General features: G+C 45.9%; 1 protein-coding gene across 10 annotated transcripts in view; it reads left to right on the top strand.

Moving 5' to 3' along the window:
* The window catches only part of LOC311008608 (uncharacterized protein), a 248,212-nt gene that overhangs the window by 167,366 nt on the left and 61,248 nt on the right, over positions 1-19,598 (top strand). For 9 of the 10 annotated variants that reach the window (XM_084002348.1, XM_084002350.1, XM_084002354.1 and 6 more), the window contains 2 exons: positions 7,125-7,247; positions 8,145-8,261. In XM_084002348.1, the coding sequence (XP_083858474.1) occupies positions 7,125-7,247; positions 8,145-8,261 (240 nt within the window). The remainder of the gene's footprint in view (positions 1-7,124; positions 7,248-8,144; positions 8,262-19,598) is intronic. The other variant, XM_084002347.1, reaches the window with a different exon arrangement.

The raw sequence follows: 19,598 nt of genomic DNA, 5'->3' as shown, positions 1-19,598 counted from the left end.
CATCTCTGACTGTGATAAATGACATTCACAAAAAATATCGGCATTTATTTTTGTTATATTCATTTTGTGGAATTATAATTTTTTTTTACCTTACTGTATTCAAATGTGGCCTAATAATGTGTGCTGTGTTTACATTATATTACTGTACTAAACTGAACAACACAGACTGAAGGTTTGATCCAGATCAAAACCAAGATTGGATTACGTGATCTGATTTCAGAATCCGTTTTTCCTTTTGAAAAACCCATTTTCAATATTTAATCCAATCAGAAATCCTAAATCCAACGGGATTCCTTCTGAAAAAGTGGGCCCTGGATGCCATTAGTCCTGCAGCACCGTGACAAACGCCACATCAGTGAAAGTGGCAGTGAGCTGAACGCAGGTGGTGAAACATCAGAATTCAGGGTTCATTGTGATATTTACAAAGAAGAATAAAGCACCGACTGTTTGGAAGAGAGAGACACACAAATGTTGTTCTCTGACCTCGTTGACCAAAACATAATGAAGGAGTCTCATTCTCCGCTGGTGGAAGGAGGACTAACCCCTCACCTGCTCTCCACTTTGCTTCATTTCTTACAGGAAAGATTCCTTTACGTTTAGACAAGAAGTCAGCAGCTCTACCAGTTAATGACGTGTTATGTCATGTGTTTTATAACAGCCAGGAGGTCGAGTGGGAGGTCTTGTGGTCAGGGCTGGACTGGGACCAAAAATCGGCCCGGGCATTTTCAGCCGAGACCGGCCCACCAGGTATCGATGGAAAGACAATGAAGCCTATGAATGAAAACCTTTTTTTGTGTGACAATGCTTGTACACTGTCGGGCATCGCCCCTCGGCTGTAATTGATCCAGCCCAGAATCAATCATGACTAAGGGGCCGATCTACCAGTTTTGTGTACCAATAGCAGTGTTTCCCACAGGATTCTATCGTGGGGGGCTTGTGATCTTGTAGGGGGGTCCAGGGGCATGCCCCCCCGGGAGAATATTTTTAATAGATTTAATTTTAATGCATCAATTTGGTGAATTTTGAGAACCAAAATATGACATCAATTACTGACCAATTTCTTACAAACTGCTGGTACTGATACAAAATGTTGACATACTAAATGGGGTTGAGGAGTTGAAGCATTCAAGAAAAGATGAAAAGAAAAATGACTAAAACACAGTGCTGAGCCTTCCAGGGTTCCCCAATTAGTTTTCACTGAGGGCCAAATTATGTCCAGGTTGGTTGTAGTAGCAGATAGTAGTAGTAGTCATAGCCTGTGTTGAGGGACAGATACAAATGTACGCTTGAAAGAAAATAAGTCCAATATCAACGATTTATTTATTTGAATGCCCCTGGAGAATATTTTGATCAACAACAATAAACAACAGCACTAGTGGCGCACAAGAGGAAAACAATATTGTATAACAGTAGCGTTAATGGTTTTTGTTTGCAGCGTCTTGCTTTTGTCTTGTAATTTGCAGACGGTCCCTGCGCACTCGCCCGGCTGCCGGCTGCGCATAGAGATCAATGTTCTCCGTTCTGCTCGGAGAACAGCTGATTTATGTAAAAAATCTGTGTTTTGGTGCTTGTAGCTCGTAGTCTTTGATATTACGGTGGGGAAGAGGCATCATTTGTGTTTGAAAACGTTTCACTTCAGATGTATTGATCCCGAATCTGTGAATATATTTTCACCTTCACCGACTCTTTATTTCACCTTATGGCAGGTTATTAGTTAGTCACTGGGTCCGCACGGTTGGGGATGGCTGCAAATTTATACTATTAGTTTATTATGACTATTATTATTATTAATATAAGTGGGTGACTATTCCTCAGCCTTCCTTGGTGTTTTGGTTTTGACATACGCGCACGCACTGTCAAACTCGCGCAGCTAAAGGGGGGTCGGCGGGGGGGACGCCTTGCCATGGCGACGGGGGGAAACAGAACGTTGATGAACCAAACCAGCCGCGAGGATTTCCCCTTATAATAAGCGCTGCTGCCCTCCTGTTTAGGCCTATTATTAGAGCCGCTAGTTAAGTCCATTCAATGTGTGGGAAACACTGAATATGTATCATGACTAATACCATTAATAACACTAATACCATTAGTAAAAATAAAAAAAATCACCATCGGCCCTTCGGGCAAATGCCCGATATGCCCGATGGCCAGTCCAGCCCTGCTTGTGGTGATCGAGCCCAGCACTGAGTGACCACTCTGGTCTCCTGCGAGGCTTTTCCGAGAGGAGCCGGTGGTGCTCTGAGCAGGGACTGAAAGATTTCTGCCCAGACAGACAGCTTTAAGTTGCTGTGATCTCTGTAGCAGTCATAGTCCTGTCATTATCGTTGACCTCGTATGTGAGCATTTAATAATGATTCATTATTAGTATAATAAGTATATGTTATCCGTTCAGATGTGTCCAGATGTGTGATTAATGAACAAAAGGCCCATTCGTGTGAGGCTGTATGACTGCATGGTCCGGATTACCTGAAAGCCTATAGGAGGAGCTCTAAAACACTGTTCATAAACGCTCCGACAGCGTCTGACGCTCACGTTTTGAAAAGCCTCGCAGGAGACCAGAGTGGTCACTCATGCTGGGCTAGATCACCACAAGACCTCCCGCTCGACCTCCTGGCTGTTCTAAAATCTGAATATTCAGATAAAGACATTGTAATCGGTCTACGGAGCAGATCAAGTGTTCACGCTGCATAACACGGCGCCTTCCGGGTCATTAAAAAAGACGTGAAGGCAAAATCTGGAATGAGAAATGGCACTATTTCATCCCCGAATCCCATTCATGAACACAATATCTAATATCAGTTAACGAGTCGTTTTCCGTTTCTCGTTTTCCGATTTTAAAACGAATAACGGGATACGAGTCATTTCCGTGTTTCGTTCTTTTATTTTGAAGCGTAAAACGGGAAACGACTCGTTATCCGTTTTCCGGGTGTCGACTTCAACACGAAAGTCTGATGGCCGCAGCGTTCACGGACCCATCTCCCCAACAGAAGGTACGCTACTGCTAGGGCTCGTGCCACCACTCACGAGTCACATGACGTTAAATGAACACAAGCTAGTCCTACTTTCTGCTGTGTTTTAGACAGTTACACACACACACACACACACACACACACACACACACACACACACACACACACACACACACACACACACACAGATACACACACACACACACACACACACACACACACACACACACACACACACACACACACACACACATACACACACACACACACACACACAGACACAGACACACACACACACACACATATACACACACACACACACACACACACACACACACACACACACAGTGATGGATAGTCATGTTGAAGACATTTATTGTAACTTTTCTCTGAGTTTTGTCGACATAAGAATGACTCGACCCACAAGAATCTGCGTGATGAGCAGCTACAAACAGAATCTCACATCAGAAACATTCAGAAAGGAACTGATTCACAACTGAAAGTGAAACTTAAATAGGATCGACAGATTCACTGACTTTAGACGGTAAAAGTCGGGGGATTTCAAAAAGTGGGCGGTATATTGTGACTCCTCCATAAATGATTGCACATACACTTGCATATTTATGCACATTTGTCTCTGAATGACAAGGATTTAGAATTAAAACACGTTCAAAGAGTTCTATCTATAACCGGGCGTGGAGAGTTTGTGTGCCGTCATGTGACTGCCTGGCTGCGTTTGATTGGTGAAACGGAGTCAGTGAGAGTCTTGAAAGAAGACTCAGACAGAAATAAACAGATGGCACAGTGTGACGTTAACCTCACCATGGAGCCTAATACGCCACCCAGCTGCAACAATAACCTGATGAACAAACATGTTAAACATCATTAACTTCATTAGGATAATAATGTCAGTTAGAACCTGAGGGGATGAACAGTTGTTTGTAATTGTTTCATCACTAATTTCTGGTTCCTCTTCAGACTCAGTGGCTGTAAGCTCTCAGAGAGAAGCTGTGAAGGTCTGTCCTCAGTTCTCAGCTCCCAGTCCTCCAGTCTAAGAGACCTGGACCTGAGTACCAACCACCTGCAGGATTCAGGAGTGAAGCTGCTGTCTGCTGGTCTGGAGAGTCCACACTGTGAAGGTCTGTCCTCAGTTCACACACACACACAGTTTTCATGACACATACCTGAGGCCTCATTTATAAAGCTTGCGTGCGCACAAAACGGGGCTGGAAACGTGCGTACGCCACTTTCCACGCAAAGTGTGCGTACCCGTAAGCAAACTCTGAGGCGTGCGTACCGGTACGCACATTCTGGAGACTGGAAGGGAACCAGCAGTAAACGTGAGAAGAACTATATATTTTTGATGACTCGCACACATTTAATTACACTCCATATCATACGTTAGATCTGCGTTATCATGATGAACTCCAGCAATGTTTTTGACGCTTTTAATGAGTGATAGTTTTTTTCATGTTAAAACCTTCTTTTAAAATCTGACTTGTATCTTAAATCAAAATCATTTTGAAATATTGAATCAGCGCTGTCACTGCAGGAGGAGGAGACGGCCCAAATGCATGTAATACAGTATAAATACCTTCCATTAGATCCCTGTAGAACACAGCGGGAATAACTAGATATTCTCCTTATTTATGTGCATATATCATCAACACACATACATACAGCCATCAAGCCATCGTATAATTGTTACACTTATCCTCGTTTTTAAACCACCAGAGCGCAGAGGAAATGCGCTATAATGAGTGCCACGCTCGTGCGCGCTCAGTCGTGGAGCGTGGAGAGCGCAACTTTACCGAACGTTCAGGAGGCAGAATCTACCACCCGGCAAAGGTGGTAGAGACCCCAGCATGATGAGCCACGGCCCCCTGCCCGACTGGAGGGGTATCAACAGGGCGCAAGAATCCGTGAGGATGTTATGCTGCGTTTGTAAGATAAGGAAGACAACAATCAATGTTCATTGTAAACGTATTATTTTATTAATCACAGTGCGCGTTTGCCGTAGCTCATCTGCAACGTTGTTGATGGCGGTGATTGTGTCTCGCTGAAGTTGCAGGACGGCATCAGTGAGCACCGACCGCTTGATGTGCCATTCGTCCGGGGTGCGCTGCTGCTTTGTGCCGGACCCGGACGCTGTGCCGAGGGCCCGTTACCTTCACCCTCCTCACATCACCCTCCTCACATCACCCTCCTCACATCACCCTCCTCACCGTCACCCTCCTCACATCACCCTCCTCACATCACCCTCCTCACATCACCCTCCTCACATCACCCTCCTCACATCACCCTCCTCACGTCACCCTCCTCACCGTCACCCTCCTCACATCACCCTCCTCACATCACCCTCCTCACATCACCTTCCTCACATCACCCTCCTCACATCACCCTCCTCACATCACCCTCCCTCACATCACCCTCCTCACATCACCCTCCTCACATCACCCTCCTCACGTCACCCTCCTCACCGTCACCCTCCTCACATCACCCTCCTCACATCACCTTCCTCACATCACCCTCCTCACATCACCCTCCTCACATCACCCTCCTCACATCACCCTCCTCACCGTCACCCTCCTCACCGTCACCCTCCTCACATCACCCTCCTCACCGTCACCCTCCTCACATCACCCTCCTCACCGTCACCCTCCTCACATCACCCTCCTCACATCACCCTCCTCACATCACCCTCCTCACGTCACCCTCCTCACCGTCACCCTCCTCACATCACCCTCCTCACATCACCCTCCTCACATCACCCTCCTCACATCACCCTCCTCACCGTCACCCTCCTCACATCACCCTCCTCACCGTCACCCTCCTCTACGTCACACGCTGCAGACTCTGGAAGGACAGAAACTATTTCACGTTTTGTTTTATAAACAATAAAAGTTTAAAATCTGTTCACCCTTATCCCTCTGGTCTCAGTCGCGTCTGTTTCTCCCTCCTTTTCAGACACAATCCCCGTCAAAGTCACATCAAAGTCAAACCTCCTCAAATACTCTAGCAATACATTAAATCCATGTTAGGAGCAGAAAGATGTCATTTACCTTCAGATCACCGTCCGCTCCGTCCAGCTGACGCCGTTGACTGCAGCAGCAATGTGTTGCCTTCGCACTGCGTCTTTTTATTCGTGATCCCGCTGCTGTGGCCACTAAATTAAATGATTGTCCGGGCCTCCACCTCCCCAACAAGTGTCTCTTTCTCCGTTTCTGAAAAGTTACGTTTCTTTGCTTTTTCCTGACCTGTCGCCGTGATTCACCACACGGAAACGATTGCATGCCGGCTCATTAACATAGTAAAATGTGGGCGTGTACAGGGCGGGACTCAGGTACGCACACTTGTAGGTGATCCTGTGATTTATAAAGGGAACATTGCGTACAGCTTGCGTGCGCACAGTTTTATAAATCAGATTTTTTTTTGCAAACTTTGGCTTTTTGGCGTACGTACACTTTTAGTTAGGATCCTACGCACAGTTTTATAAATGAGGGCCCAGGTCTTGGTCCAGACCTTTGTAGTCCATGTCGGGGATGATCTGAATCTAGTGTCGACTCTCCTGTTGAATCCATTTGTTTTCACTTTGGTGAACAATCACTGAGACCAGAAGCTTTAATTGCCTTCAATACGGTTAGTTGTCTGAGAAGAAGAAGCAGTAAAGTTTGATGATAAGTCAAATAAATATTCAGATTAAATATTAACCTGACACACACCTGGACCTGACGCTGTAACCTGCTGACACTTCAGCTGATCAGCTTCAAATATTGATATGATAGGAATGAAAGTTTAACTGGAAATTCAGATCTTTTCTCTGTTGGTCTGTTGGACCACAAAAACACAGTGTGGACCAACAATAACTCACAACAGCTGATGGAATCTTCCACCTGAGTGGTTTGTAATTTACACACATGAAACATTTGCTGAATGAATAATGTGATGGTCTGAACTGCCAAACATCTCCCACAATGCAACTTGCCCCTCACACTACTTAGTTTGACAGCAGGATGGTTTTATGTTTATTTGCACCACTCATGACATTGCAGATAGGAAGGGGGGTTTCCTCCATATCGTGACCTATGTATCATGATCATATTGTATTGGGATAATATCATAGTAAAAGTATTTCTTACATTGTATTTATTGTATCAGGATGCAGCAGCAGAGACCAGACTCCCCTGGACCTGGACCTGGACCCAGCTGTGTGTCCATGAAGAGTGACCGGTCTATGGGTTGCCCTATTCGTTTTAAAGCTGAACAAGCTGCTGATGGAAGGTAAGAACTGAACCTGAACTCTCATTAGAGGATGAATCAGGTCTAGACCAGCACCTTAATCAGTAACTCAGAGTCCACCAGCCCTGAATCCTGCAACCCGTTCTGTCTTCTGAACCACGATGAGTGACAGACAGTCTCTTGTTTCCCTGAAGCTCGAACAGAAAGGACCAATTAAATCCTTTTTAACTGGGATTAAACTACAGAATATGAAATAAACAATCCAACCTTAAAGAGACAATGAGGAGAAAACCTCTTGAAAGAAAAGACTCACAGACGGGAAAAGTAAAGAGTTAATGACATAGAAGAGTAGCGGCCAGGCTAAGCTAAGCTAAGAACAGAAAGACTCCAAACTAACACCAAACTCGAGCACCGTCTTCCTCTCACTCAAGGGAGGTTGTAGAGTATTAAGTAAGACACTTTATATCCACCAGACTCTTATTATAGGTTTTAACGTAACTGATAATGCATGAGGAGGTGTCTATTATCAGGAGGTAATGGACTACGTGAAGGACAGAGTCATAACTCCGTTTCCACATCATTGTCACCCCATAAGGTTCTCATGCAACGGAAACATTGTCCACTGCTCCCGTTAATAGGACGGACCTTAGATACGACTTGGCAACGGGAGATATTTCTAGTCCGCTCAGCTCATAGAACCCTTAGGCACAGCTACAAACCACAAAGCTAACATTATGCTAGCAAAACGCTGAGTCCAGCACTAAGACGGGTGTTCACGGGTCCACAACGTGGTCTGATGTGACCCAGATCCATTTATAGTATTGATTTTGACACAAGCATCAACTCTTAGAGCAAGACTCATCAAAATAAAGATAAACAGAGCAAACTGATTCATGAAGCTCAACTAGTTAGAATCTGAAATTGTATTTAATGTATCAGGATGCAGCAGCAGAGACCAGACTCCCCTGGACCTGGACCCAGCTGTGTGTCCATGAAGAGTGACTGGTCTATGCCCCGCAATATTGGATTTAAAGCTGACCAAGCTGATGATGGAAGGTAAGAACTGAACCTGAACCCTCCTTAGAGGATGAATCAGGTCTAGACCAGCCAGAGGAAAGTTAAGAGTCAGTGAGAAGCTAAATTGGCTAACGTGACAGCTACTGCAAGCTAAGCTAAGCTAATATATGCTAAAGTGGGTTTACATCGGAGCTGACCAGTTCTGTAAAGTGAAGCCAAAGCTGAAGTGCCTTTAACTGTCAATCTCTCTGGTTGTATAGAAGTCTATGAGAAAATGGTCCTACTTCTCTCTGCTGGCCACCAGGGGGCGATTACTCTCTGGTTGTATAGAAGTCTATGAGAAAATGGTCCTACTTCTCTCTGCTGGCCACCAGGGGGCGACTCCTCACTGGTTGTATAGAAGTCTATGAGAAAATGGTCCTACTTCTCTCTACTGGCCACCAGGGGGCGACTCCTCTCTGGTTGTATAGAAGTCTATGAGAAAATGGTCCTACTTCTCTCTGCTGGCCACCAGGGGGCGACTCCTCTCTGGTTGTATAGAAGTCTATGAGAAAATGGTCCTACTTCTCTCTGCTGGCCACCAGGGGGCGACTCCTCTCTGGTTGTATAGAAGTCTATGAGAAAATGGTCCTACTTCTCTCTGCTGGCCACCAGGGGGCGACTCCTCTCTGGTTGTATAGAAGTCTATGAGAAAATGGTCCTACTTCTCTCTGCTGGCCACCAGGGGGCGACTCCTCACTGGTTGTATAGAAGTCTATGAGAAAATGGTCCTACTTCTCTCTACTGGCCACCAGGGGGCGACTCCTCTCTGGTTGTATAGAAGTCTATGAGAAAATGGTCCTACTTCTCTCTGCTGGCCACCAGGGGGCGACTCCTCTCTGGTTGTATAGAAGTCTATGAGAAAATGGTCCTACTTCTCTCTGCTGGCCACCAGGGGGCGACTCCTCTCTGGTTGTATAGAAGTCTATGAGAAAATGGTCCTACTTCTCTCTGCTGGCCACCAGGGGGCGACTCCTCTCTGGTTGTATAGAAGTCTATGAGAAAATGGTCCTACTTCTCTCTGCTGGCCACCAGGGGGCGACTCCTCTCTGGTTGTATAGAAGTCTATGAGAAAATGGTCCTACTTCTCTCTGCTGGCCACCAGGGGGCGACTCCTCTCTGGTTGTATAGAAGTCTATGAGAAAATGGTCGTACTTCTCTCTTGATGTATTATCTCAGTAAACATTGTAAACATGAGTTTATGGTCTCAATCTCTAGTTTCAAGTCTTCTTCAATCCAGCATGATGTTCATTTAGTACATTATGGTCCATTTAGAGTCCACCAGACCAGAAAGCAGGGGATGCTTTAGGGGGCGGGGCTTACCTGCTGATTGACAGGTCTCTACCAATGCTAGTTAGCTACTAAGATGACTTAAACACTTAGCTGTAAAGTTGACCTTGAATTATAAAGCTAACTTTGTTAGCAGATTCACACCAGAATCCAGATGGATCCAGATCCAGTAAGGTTGCTGCTCTGGGTTCCGCTCTACCGCTTGTGTTCATCAGATCCACCCTTTGTGCAGAATCCGAGGCTTCAAAACCGTAGTCCACAAACCAACAGGCGTTGTCACCATGACGACGTCCACTTGTGATCTCCAGTCTGTGGTTTAGTGACTCTTTAAACTTGGTTTTCTCCACAGAGTTCAGCAGATCTCAGAGGTTCCGTTGACCCAGCAGCATCAAACAGACCTGGACTCCATATTTATGGTGAGTACATGTACAAGCTCACCTTTCACTATTAACCACATCAACTACAGATTCAATGCTGAACAGGTTCTAGTGGTCTCCATGCTGCTCAGACCCACACATGAATCCCATGTTGGGTTCTTTAGAGTTCATGTTCAGTTTATCCTTCTGTTCCAGCTGCTGGAGGAGAACATCAGCACTTTTGTGAAGAACGAGCTGAAGAAGATCCAGAAGGTCCTGAGTCCAGATTACCCAGAATGCTTGGAGAGTGAGGATGAGGAGTTGTTGGACGGTGAGGATGAAGAGCAGAGGAGGAGCAGAGAGGCGTTTCAGAAGATCACAGTGGACTTCCTGAGGAGAATGAAGCAGGAGGAGCTGGCTGACTGTGTGCAGATCAGTAAGAGGATTTTAACAGATTTAACATGGTGGAAAGAAGAGAAGGATTCAACATGAAGAACTTCATATTTCTCCTAATAGGCTGCACACAACTTCAATGTTTAGGTTCTCTGGTTGTCTACAGACCTGATTACAGCTGACATCATCATTATTATGCGTACGCATGATGTCAACATTTATGTTGCTTTGCTTCAACCATCCAGACGAGTTAGAAGCTTTAAACAGTGAATTTAAACTGTTAGTAGCATCTAAATGTCTACTTGTTACGTGTTCGGTTGTCAGAATCGATATTCCAACAGACTCAAGTTCTACAGAGTTCAGACAGGATCACGACCGTTTCAGAGGAACAGGTGTTTCACTTCACCCAGTGACCGTGTTAACTGGTGACTTACAGCTCGTATAACTCCAGTGTTGGTAGATGAAAAGAAAAAATGTATTTAAAACAGGCTTCTACGAAGACACCTCCATGTTTTCATTGGTGGCGTCTCAGCGTGGAGGATTACGGTCTACCAGGATATTTAGAAATCCCAACGGTACTATTTTCAACACCGTCATCAATACTGTCTCTTTCTATGATGCTGTATTGTGATGTGTTGTAGTGACCAGCAGACGCCACCAGAGGTCAGTGTTTCTGTTTTGTTGCCTTAAAAATCTCATTCTGGTGAATTTTCCTTTCAAAACCAGAACGGCACATTGAGGCGATACAAGAGGCTCTTTATTTCTAGACTGACTCACTGAGCTTTACAGCTGCAGTTCAAAGGGTTATATATCCTTCCAGTTCTGTTTGTCTTGTAAATGTCTTTTATTTGACTTCTGTTGGCTTCATCAGGTGCACCTGATTGATTTTGTGTCCAATAGTTATGATTTAATCATGAAAGAAGCTCATAAAGACACTACTACTGAGGACTATAGGAATACATGTCTCTAACACATGGCTTGTTCATAGACTGTAAAAGGGTCTGTAGGATCCACTAACTGGGTTCCTTTGTTGTTTATCCAGGAACCGCTGGTCCAATGTACCAACGTAAACTCAAGTCTAGCCTCAAGAAGAAGTTCCAGTGTTTGTTTGAGGGCATCACTAAAGCAGGAAACCCAACCCTCCTGAATCAGGTCTACACGGAGCTCCACGTCACAGAGGGAGGGACTGCAGAGGTCAATGAGGAACATGAGGTCAGACAGATTGAAACGGCATCCAGGAAACCAGACAGACCAGAAACAACCATCAGACAAGAAGACATCTTTAAAGGCTCACCTGGAAGGGATGAACCAATCAGAACAGTGATGACAAAGGGAGTGGCTGGCATCGGGAAAACAGTGTTAACACAGAAGTTCACTCTGGACTGGGCTGAAGACAAAGCCAACCAGGACATACAGTTCACGTTTCCATTCACTTTCAGAGAGCTGAACCTGCTGAAAGAGAAGAAGTTCAGCTTGGTGGAACTCCTTCATCACTTCTTCCCTGGAACCAAAGAAGCAGGAATCTGCAGGTTTGAAGAGTTCCAGGTTGTGTTCATCTTTGATGGTCTGGACGAGTGTCGACTTCCTCTGGACTTCCACAACAACGAGATCCTGACTGATGTTACAGAGTCCACCTCAGTCCAAGTCCTGCTGACAAACCTCATCAGGGGGAAACTGCTTCCCTCTGCTCGCCTCTGGATCACCACAAGACCTGCAGCAGCCAATCAGATCCCTCCTGGGTGTGTTGACATGGTGACAGAGGTCAGAGGGTTCACTGACCCACAGAAGGAGGACTACTTCAGGAAGAGGTTCAGAGATGAGGAGCAGGCCAACAGGATCATGGCCCACATCAAGACCTCACGGAGCCTCCACATCATGTGCCACATCCCGGTCTTCTGCTGGATCACTGCTACAGTTCTGGAGGACGTGTTGAAGACCAGGGAGGGAGGGGAGCTGCCCAAGACCCTGACCGACATGTACATCCACTTCCTGGTGTTTCAGTCCAAACTGAAGAACGTCAAGTATGATGGAGGAGCTGAGACGGATCAACACTGGAGTCCAGAGACCGGGAAGATGATTGAGTCTCTGGGAAAACTGGCTTTTGAGCAGCTGCAGAAAGGAAACCTGATCTTCTATGAACCAGACCTGAAAGAGTGTGGCATCGATATCAAAGCAGCCTCAGTGTACTCAGGAGTGTTCACACAGGTCTTCAGAGAGGAGAGAGGACTGTACCAGGACCAGGTGTTCTGCTTCGTCCATCTGAGTGTTCAGGAGTTTCTGGCTGCTCTTCATGTCCATCTGACCTTCATCAACTCTGGTGTCAATCTGATGGCAGTAGAACCAACAAACTCCTGGTGGTCTAAAGTCTCCAGAGACAAACCTGAACTAAAACATCTGCACCAGAGAGCTGTGGACAAGGCCTTACAGAGTCCAAACGGACACCTGGACCTGTTCCTCCGCTTCCTTCTGGGTCTGTCACTAGAGACCAATCAGAAACACCTACGAGGTCTGCTGACACAGACAGGAAGTAGCTCACAGACCAATCAGGGAACAGTCCAGTACATCAAGAAGAAGCTTGATGAGGATCTGTCTCCAGAGAGAAGCATCAACCTGTTCCACTGTCTGAATGAACTGAATGATCGTTCTCTGGTGGAGGAGATCCAACAGTATCTGACTTCAGGACGTCTCTCCTCCAATGAACTGTCTCCTGGTCAGTGGTCAGTTCTGGCCTTCATCTTACTGTCATCAGATAAACGTCTGGACGTGTTTGACCTGAAGGAATACTCTGCTTCAGAGGAGGCTCTTCTGAGGCTGCTGCCGGTGGTCCAAGCCTCCAGCAAAGCTCTGTAAATATAGTTTTTCATTCAGAAAACAACAATCCATCTTGGAATTACAAGGTTCTATCTGCATTCTGAACCATTTGATTGGTTTTCCCAACTGCAAAAGGTAAAGAAGTAAAACGTAGTTCTAAATAGTTACTGAAGAGTAAAGGTAAGAAAGTATTTAGTGAAAAAACTACTCGAGTACTGAGTAACTTCTGAGTAAATTCTGATTATTGTGGCCCCGCACCTGGTGATCTGAGAGACTACCAGGAGGCATAGACGTTGGAAGGGCAGCTAACCCCCCAGTTACATAAAAACCAATGCTTTCTCTAACATGAAGCGTTTGTTACCTCAGCTGAAAGAAAAGAAACAAAACAGCTCACACACACACACACACACACACACACACAGATACACACACACACACACACACACACACACACACACACACACACATACACACACACACACACACACACAGATACACACACACAGATACACACACACAGATACACACATACACACAGATACACACACACAAATACACACACTCACACACACACACACAGATACACACACACACACACACACACACACACACACACACACACACAGTGATGGATAGTCATGTCGAAGACATTTATTGTAACTTTTCTCTGAGTTTTGTCGACATAAGAATGACTCGACCCACAAGAATCTGCGTGATGAGCAGCTACAAACAGAATCTCACATCAGAAACATTCAGAAAGGAACTGATTCACAACTGAAAGTGAAACTTAAATAGGATCGACAGATTCACTGACTTTAGACGGTAAAAGTCGGGGGATTTCAAAAAGTGGGCGGTATATTGTGACTCCTCCATAAATGATTGCACATACACTTGCATATTTATGCACATTTGTCTCTGAATGACAAGGATTTAGAATTAAAACACGTTAAAAGAGTTCTATCTATAACCGGGCGTGGAGAGTTTGTGTGCCGTCATGTGACTGCCTGGCTGCGTTTGATTGGTGAAACGGAGTCAGTGAGAGTCTTGAAAGAAGACTCAGACAGAAATAAAGAGATGGCACAGTGTGACGTTAACCTCACCATGGAGCCTAATACGCCACCCAGCTGCAACAATAACCTGATGAACAAACATGTTAAACATCATTAACTTCATTAGGATAATAATGTCAGTTAGAACCTGAGGGGATGAACAGTTGTTTGTAATTGTTTCATCACTAATTTCTGGTTCCTCTTCAGACTCAGTGGCTGTAAGCTCTCAGAGAGAAGCTGTGAAGGTCTGTCCTCAGTTCTCAGCTCCCAGTCCTCCAGTCTAAGAGACCTGGACCTGAGTAACACCGACCTGCAGGATTCAGGAGTGAAGCTGCTGTCTGCTGGCCTGGAGAGTCCACACTGTCGACTGGAAACTCTCAGGTCAGATTCAACTACTTTGAGAAGTTTACCTATGAAGCTTTCAATGATGCGTTTACATGCACCAAATATTCAGTTATTTATATTCACGTATTCCTAAAAAGACACGTTTGCTACTAATCTGTTACCATGGTGATGAAATACTGTTTCTGCTGCTAACGACTTGCCAGCAAAAGAACAAAACCAAACCTCTTGTTTCTCTTTTCCCTGCCGTTCCATGTTTTAATAGTTTTATAAATCCACCTGGTGTTTATAAATGCTGTTGCAAACGTCAGTCTACGTTTGTGAACGTCACTCCATGAACATGTGAGCCTGAACTACAACACCAGACTGTCTCTGCTGTCAAGGTGGAGCCAGTTTGAACCACTTTCTATACAGTTGAGTTTATTGAGTTTATATGAAATGAACTAATATTCTTGTCACGGTGGCTGAAGCAGCAGGGAGGACCCACATGCAGACTCAAAGCTATGCAGATGCAATGAAGACATATTATTCATGAAAACACCCCCTAGTGGCCAGCAGAGAGAATGCATCTTTGAGGACCTTCAGGCTTGACTTCACTTCTCTGAACCAGAGGTTGAAGCCTGATTGGAATATCAACTCTGACAACTGAACATGAACCAAGCAGACATTTTGATGCTGCTGACAGTTTTAATTCAAAGTTTAAAGCTTCTAACTCGTCTGCACGGCGGAGACAAAACACCATTTTAACACCAACATGTGCACACACATTTATGATGACAATGACTGTAAAAGGCTCTATAGCAAGGGTCACTAAGAGGTGGAGCTTGGCCCAGATCCAGACCCAGACCCCGTCCTATCAGGACCCAGACCCATAACTGATGGATCATTGAGAATTATGAAATGATGACGGAGCGTTTCCATTTTACTGCTGCAGCGTTAGCATCACTACACTGGTTCAGATGGTTGGAGGCTAAATCATCTCACTGGTTGCTACTCACAAACACTAAATTACCCAGTAATGCAACGGGGTGAAACGTTAACTCTGAACTTAATCAAATCTGTGCAAACTGGAGTTTCTGTGAGTGACGTTTCCATGGTGACAACTGAGGAGACTCACTGACAGCTGACAGATGGATCAGAGAGTGGAGGTGATAAACGTCAGTCAGGTGGGTGAGATCTAGAGCCGATAGATAAGTTCACACGGCTGCTCTCAAAGAGGAACGCTGACAGTGAGAACAGAGCTTTGAATCAAGACAGACTCTTTTCTTCCAACTGCCAGTTGAACACCTGAATGCCTCATATGTTCTGAGACTCTTAAGAAGCACATTTTCAAAGCTGTGTTTTGTATTTTACTGTTATTATCAGAGTACTTGTTCTTCATAATTCCTCCAGTTCAACATGAAAACTATAAACATTGTTGAAATGTTATTGAATTCCAGCCTTTTTTCTTTGCTCGATGGTTTAAAATCAAGACCAGATCTTTGTTGGCACACCAGGTCTGAAGACAGACCACATAGACTGTTTCTACTGTTGTTCTTCTCTTTCTAACAAATGGTTTCTCCCTCACACCCCTTCTGTCATGTCTCCAAGACATCAAAGCCTGGATGGCCTTGAACTGTTTAAATTTGAACCAAAATAAAACAGAAGTGATGGTTTGGCCCCAGCAGCTCTCGTGAACCCTCGCCCATTGACTTGGGCCCTTTGACAGACTATGGAAAGCCAACAGTCACAAGCTTGGGTTTTAAAATGGACAGTGATTTTAAATTGGATCGGCAAATTAGTTCAGTATTGAAGTCCAGCTTCTTTCAGATCAGGCAGCTGGCAAAGGTGAAGCCTTTCGTTGCACAAAAGCACTTTGAGACAGTAATCCAGGCCTTCATAACATCTGGGCTGGATTACTGTAATGCACTTTATTGTGGAGCCAGCCAGTCCTCCCTCGCACGTCTCCAGCTGGTGCAAAATGCAGCCGCTCGCCTCCTAACTGGAGCGCGTAAGAGGGAGCACATAACTCCAGTCCTGGCCTCCCTCCACTGGCTGCCTGTGCATTTTAGAGTCCATTTTAAGATTCTTTTATTTGTTTTTAAGTCTTTAAATGGTCTCGCCCCCCCTTACCTCTCTGAGCTCCTTCAACCCTACCCTCCTGCTCGGTGCCTCAGGTCAGCTGACCTGCTGCTCCTGGAGGTACCGAGGTCCAAAAGGAAGCTCAGAGGGGACAGAGCTTTCTCCACTGCTGCCCCAAAACTCTGGAACGAGCTACCATTGCACATTAGACAAGCCTCCTCACTGTCCATTTTTAAAACCAGTCTTAAAACCCATTTTTACTCCCTGGCTTTCAACTCCACATGAGACTTTACTCCTGTTTTAGTGTGTTTATGGCCCTGCTTTGATTTAGTGTTGTATTGTTTCTAATTGCTTTTAAAAACAATGAAACACCTGTTTTACTGTCTGTTTTATTTATTTGAGTGTTTTCATTGTGTTATGTCTCTGTACAGCACTCTGTTTTCAACTACGGTTGTTTTAAAGTGCTATATAAATAAAGTTGAGTTGAGTTCTAACGCTTCAATTTCTCTCTCAATCATTTCAGCTCGTCTCTTGTCTTTCCTTTAACGTCCTCCTCTGTCCATCTCTGTCCATCACTCAGCCACGCTTATCCCACCCAGAACAACATCAACACAACAAAAGACAAATATCACTTCTTCTCATTTTAAAAAGTGGACAAATGGACATAAGTCTATGTAAAGTCCCCAGAAGTGACAGAAGTGTTTGTCTTCAGTCTGTCAGGTTGTCTCATCACAGAGGACGGCTGTTCTTCTCTGGCCTCAGCTCTGGACTCCAACCCCTCCTATCTGAGACAGCTGGACCTGGACTACAATCATCCAGGAGACTCAGGAGTCAAGCTGCTGTCTGCTGGACTGGAGGGTCCACACTGGAGACTGGACACTCTCAGGTGAGGACAGGTGGACAGACATCAGACTGGACTCTCTCAGGTGAGGACAGATGGACAGACATCAGACTGGACACTCTCAGGTGAGGACACATGGACAGACATCAGACTGGGCACTCTCAGGTGAGGACAGATGGACAGACATCAGACTGGACACTCTCAGGTGAAGACAGGTCGACAGACATCAGACTGGACTCTCAGGTGAGGACAGGTGGACAGACATCAGACTGGACACTCTCAGGTGAGGACAGATGGACAGACATCAGACTGGACACTCTCAGGTGAGGACAGATGGACAGACATCAGACTGGACTCTCAGGTGAGGACAGGTGGACAGACATCAGACTGGACACTCTCAGGTGAGGACAGGTGGACAGACATCAGACTGGACTCTCAGGTGAGGACAGATGGACAGACATCAGACTGGACTCTCAGGTGAGGACAGATGGACAGACATCAGACTGGACTCTCAGGTGAGGACAGATGGACAGACATCAGACTGGACTCTCAGGTGAGGACAGGTGGACAGACATCAGACTGGACTCTCAGGTGAGGACAGATGGACAGACATCAGACTGGTCTCTCAGGTGAGGACACATGGACAGACATCAGACTGGACACTCAGGTGAGGACAGATGGACAGACATCAGACTGGACACTCTCAGGTGAGGACACATGGACAGACATCAGACTGGACACTCTCAGGTGAGGACAGATGGACAGACATCAGACTGGACACTCTCAGGTGAGGACAGATGGACAGACATCAGACTGGTCTCTCAGGTGAGGACACATGGACAGACATCAGACTGGACACTCTCAGGTGAGGACAGGTGGACAGACATCAGACTGGACACTCTCAGGTGAGGACAGATGGACAGACATCAGACTGGACTCTCAGGTGAGGACACATGGACAGACATCAGACTGGACTCTCAGGTGAGGACAGATGGACAGACATCAGACTGGACTCTCAGGTGAGGACACATGGACAGACATCAGACTGGACACTCTCAGGTGAGGACAGGTGGACAGACATCAGACTGGACACTCTCAGGTGAGGACAGATGGACAGACATCAGACTGGACTCTCAGGTGAGGACACATGGACAGACATCAGACTGGACTCTCAGGTGAGGACAGATGGACAGACATCAGACTGGACTCTCAGGTGAGGACAGATGGACAGACATCAGACTGGTCTCTCAGGTGAGGACACATGGACAGACATCAGACTGGACACTCAGGTGAGGACAGATGGACAGACATCAGACTGGTCTCTCAGGTGAGGACAGATGGACAGACATCAGACTGGACTCTCAGGTGAGGACAGATGGACAGACATCAGACTGGACACTCTCAGGTGAGGACAGATGGACAGACATCAGACTGGTCTCTCAGGTGAGGACAGATGGACAGACATCAGACTGGACTCTCAGGTGAGGACAGATGGACAGACATCAGACTGGACACTCTCACGTGAGGACAGATGGACAACAGTCTCTGCCTGAGGAGCTGGGCTTCATGTTTACTGGTGTTTGCATGTCTTCCTGCAGGGTGGACCATGGGGGACAGCAGAGACTGAGACCTGGTCTGATGAAGTGTGAGTATGTCTTCAGTAACTCAGCTGCTCCAGATTTGAACGTGTTCATGACTGAAATCCGATTCTAATCAGGACGTAGCGTTTGTTTCTTCGTGGCTGTAAAGATGTCGTGTTGTGTTCACACCAAACGCCACATTTTCACCTTCAATTACACACAAAGTCAACGCAGAGACGCAAACGGACGCCAATTCCTGCCGGACGGCAACGGAGGCGAATACCCAACATTCCCGTTGTTGTGGTGTTTGTGTGAGTTTAAATATTTGAAGTGAAGAGAGAAGTTCCTGAGACTCTGTGTCTCTAAAGCGTCTCAGCGTTGAGATGGTCCTCCTGTCGTCCTGACGTCCCTGAATCCTAAATGGAGGACCCAGATGATGTCTCCTGGGTCTGTGGTCCCCCAGAGGTCTAGATAGTAGCTCACATTAGTCCAGAGACCAGACCAGACTATGTGGAGGAACCAGAGACTGTCTGTGGTCCCCCAGAGGTCTAGATAGTAGCTCACATTAGTCCAGAGACCAGACCAGACTATGTGGAGGAACCAGAGACTGTCTG

This window comes from Eutrigla gurnardus, assembly GCF_963514095.1.
Source record: "Eutrigla gurnardus genome assembly, chromosome: 23".
Lineage (NCBI taxonomy): Eukaryota > Metazoa > Chordata > Actinopteri > Perciformes > Triglidae > Eutrigla > Eutrigla gurnardus.
Note: the sequence above shows the minus strand (reverse complement) of the source record. Positions and strands in the feature narration are given on the sequence as shown.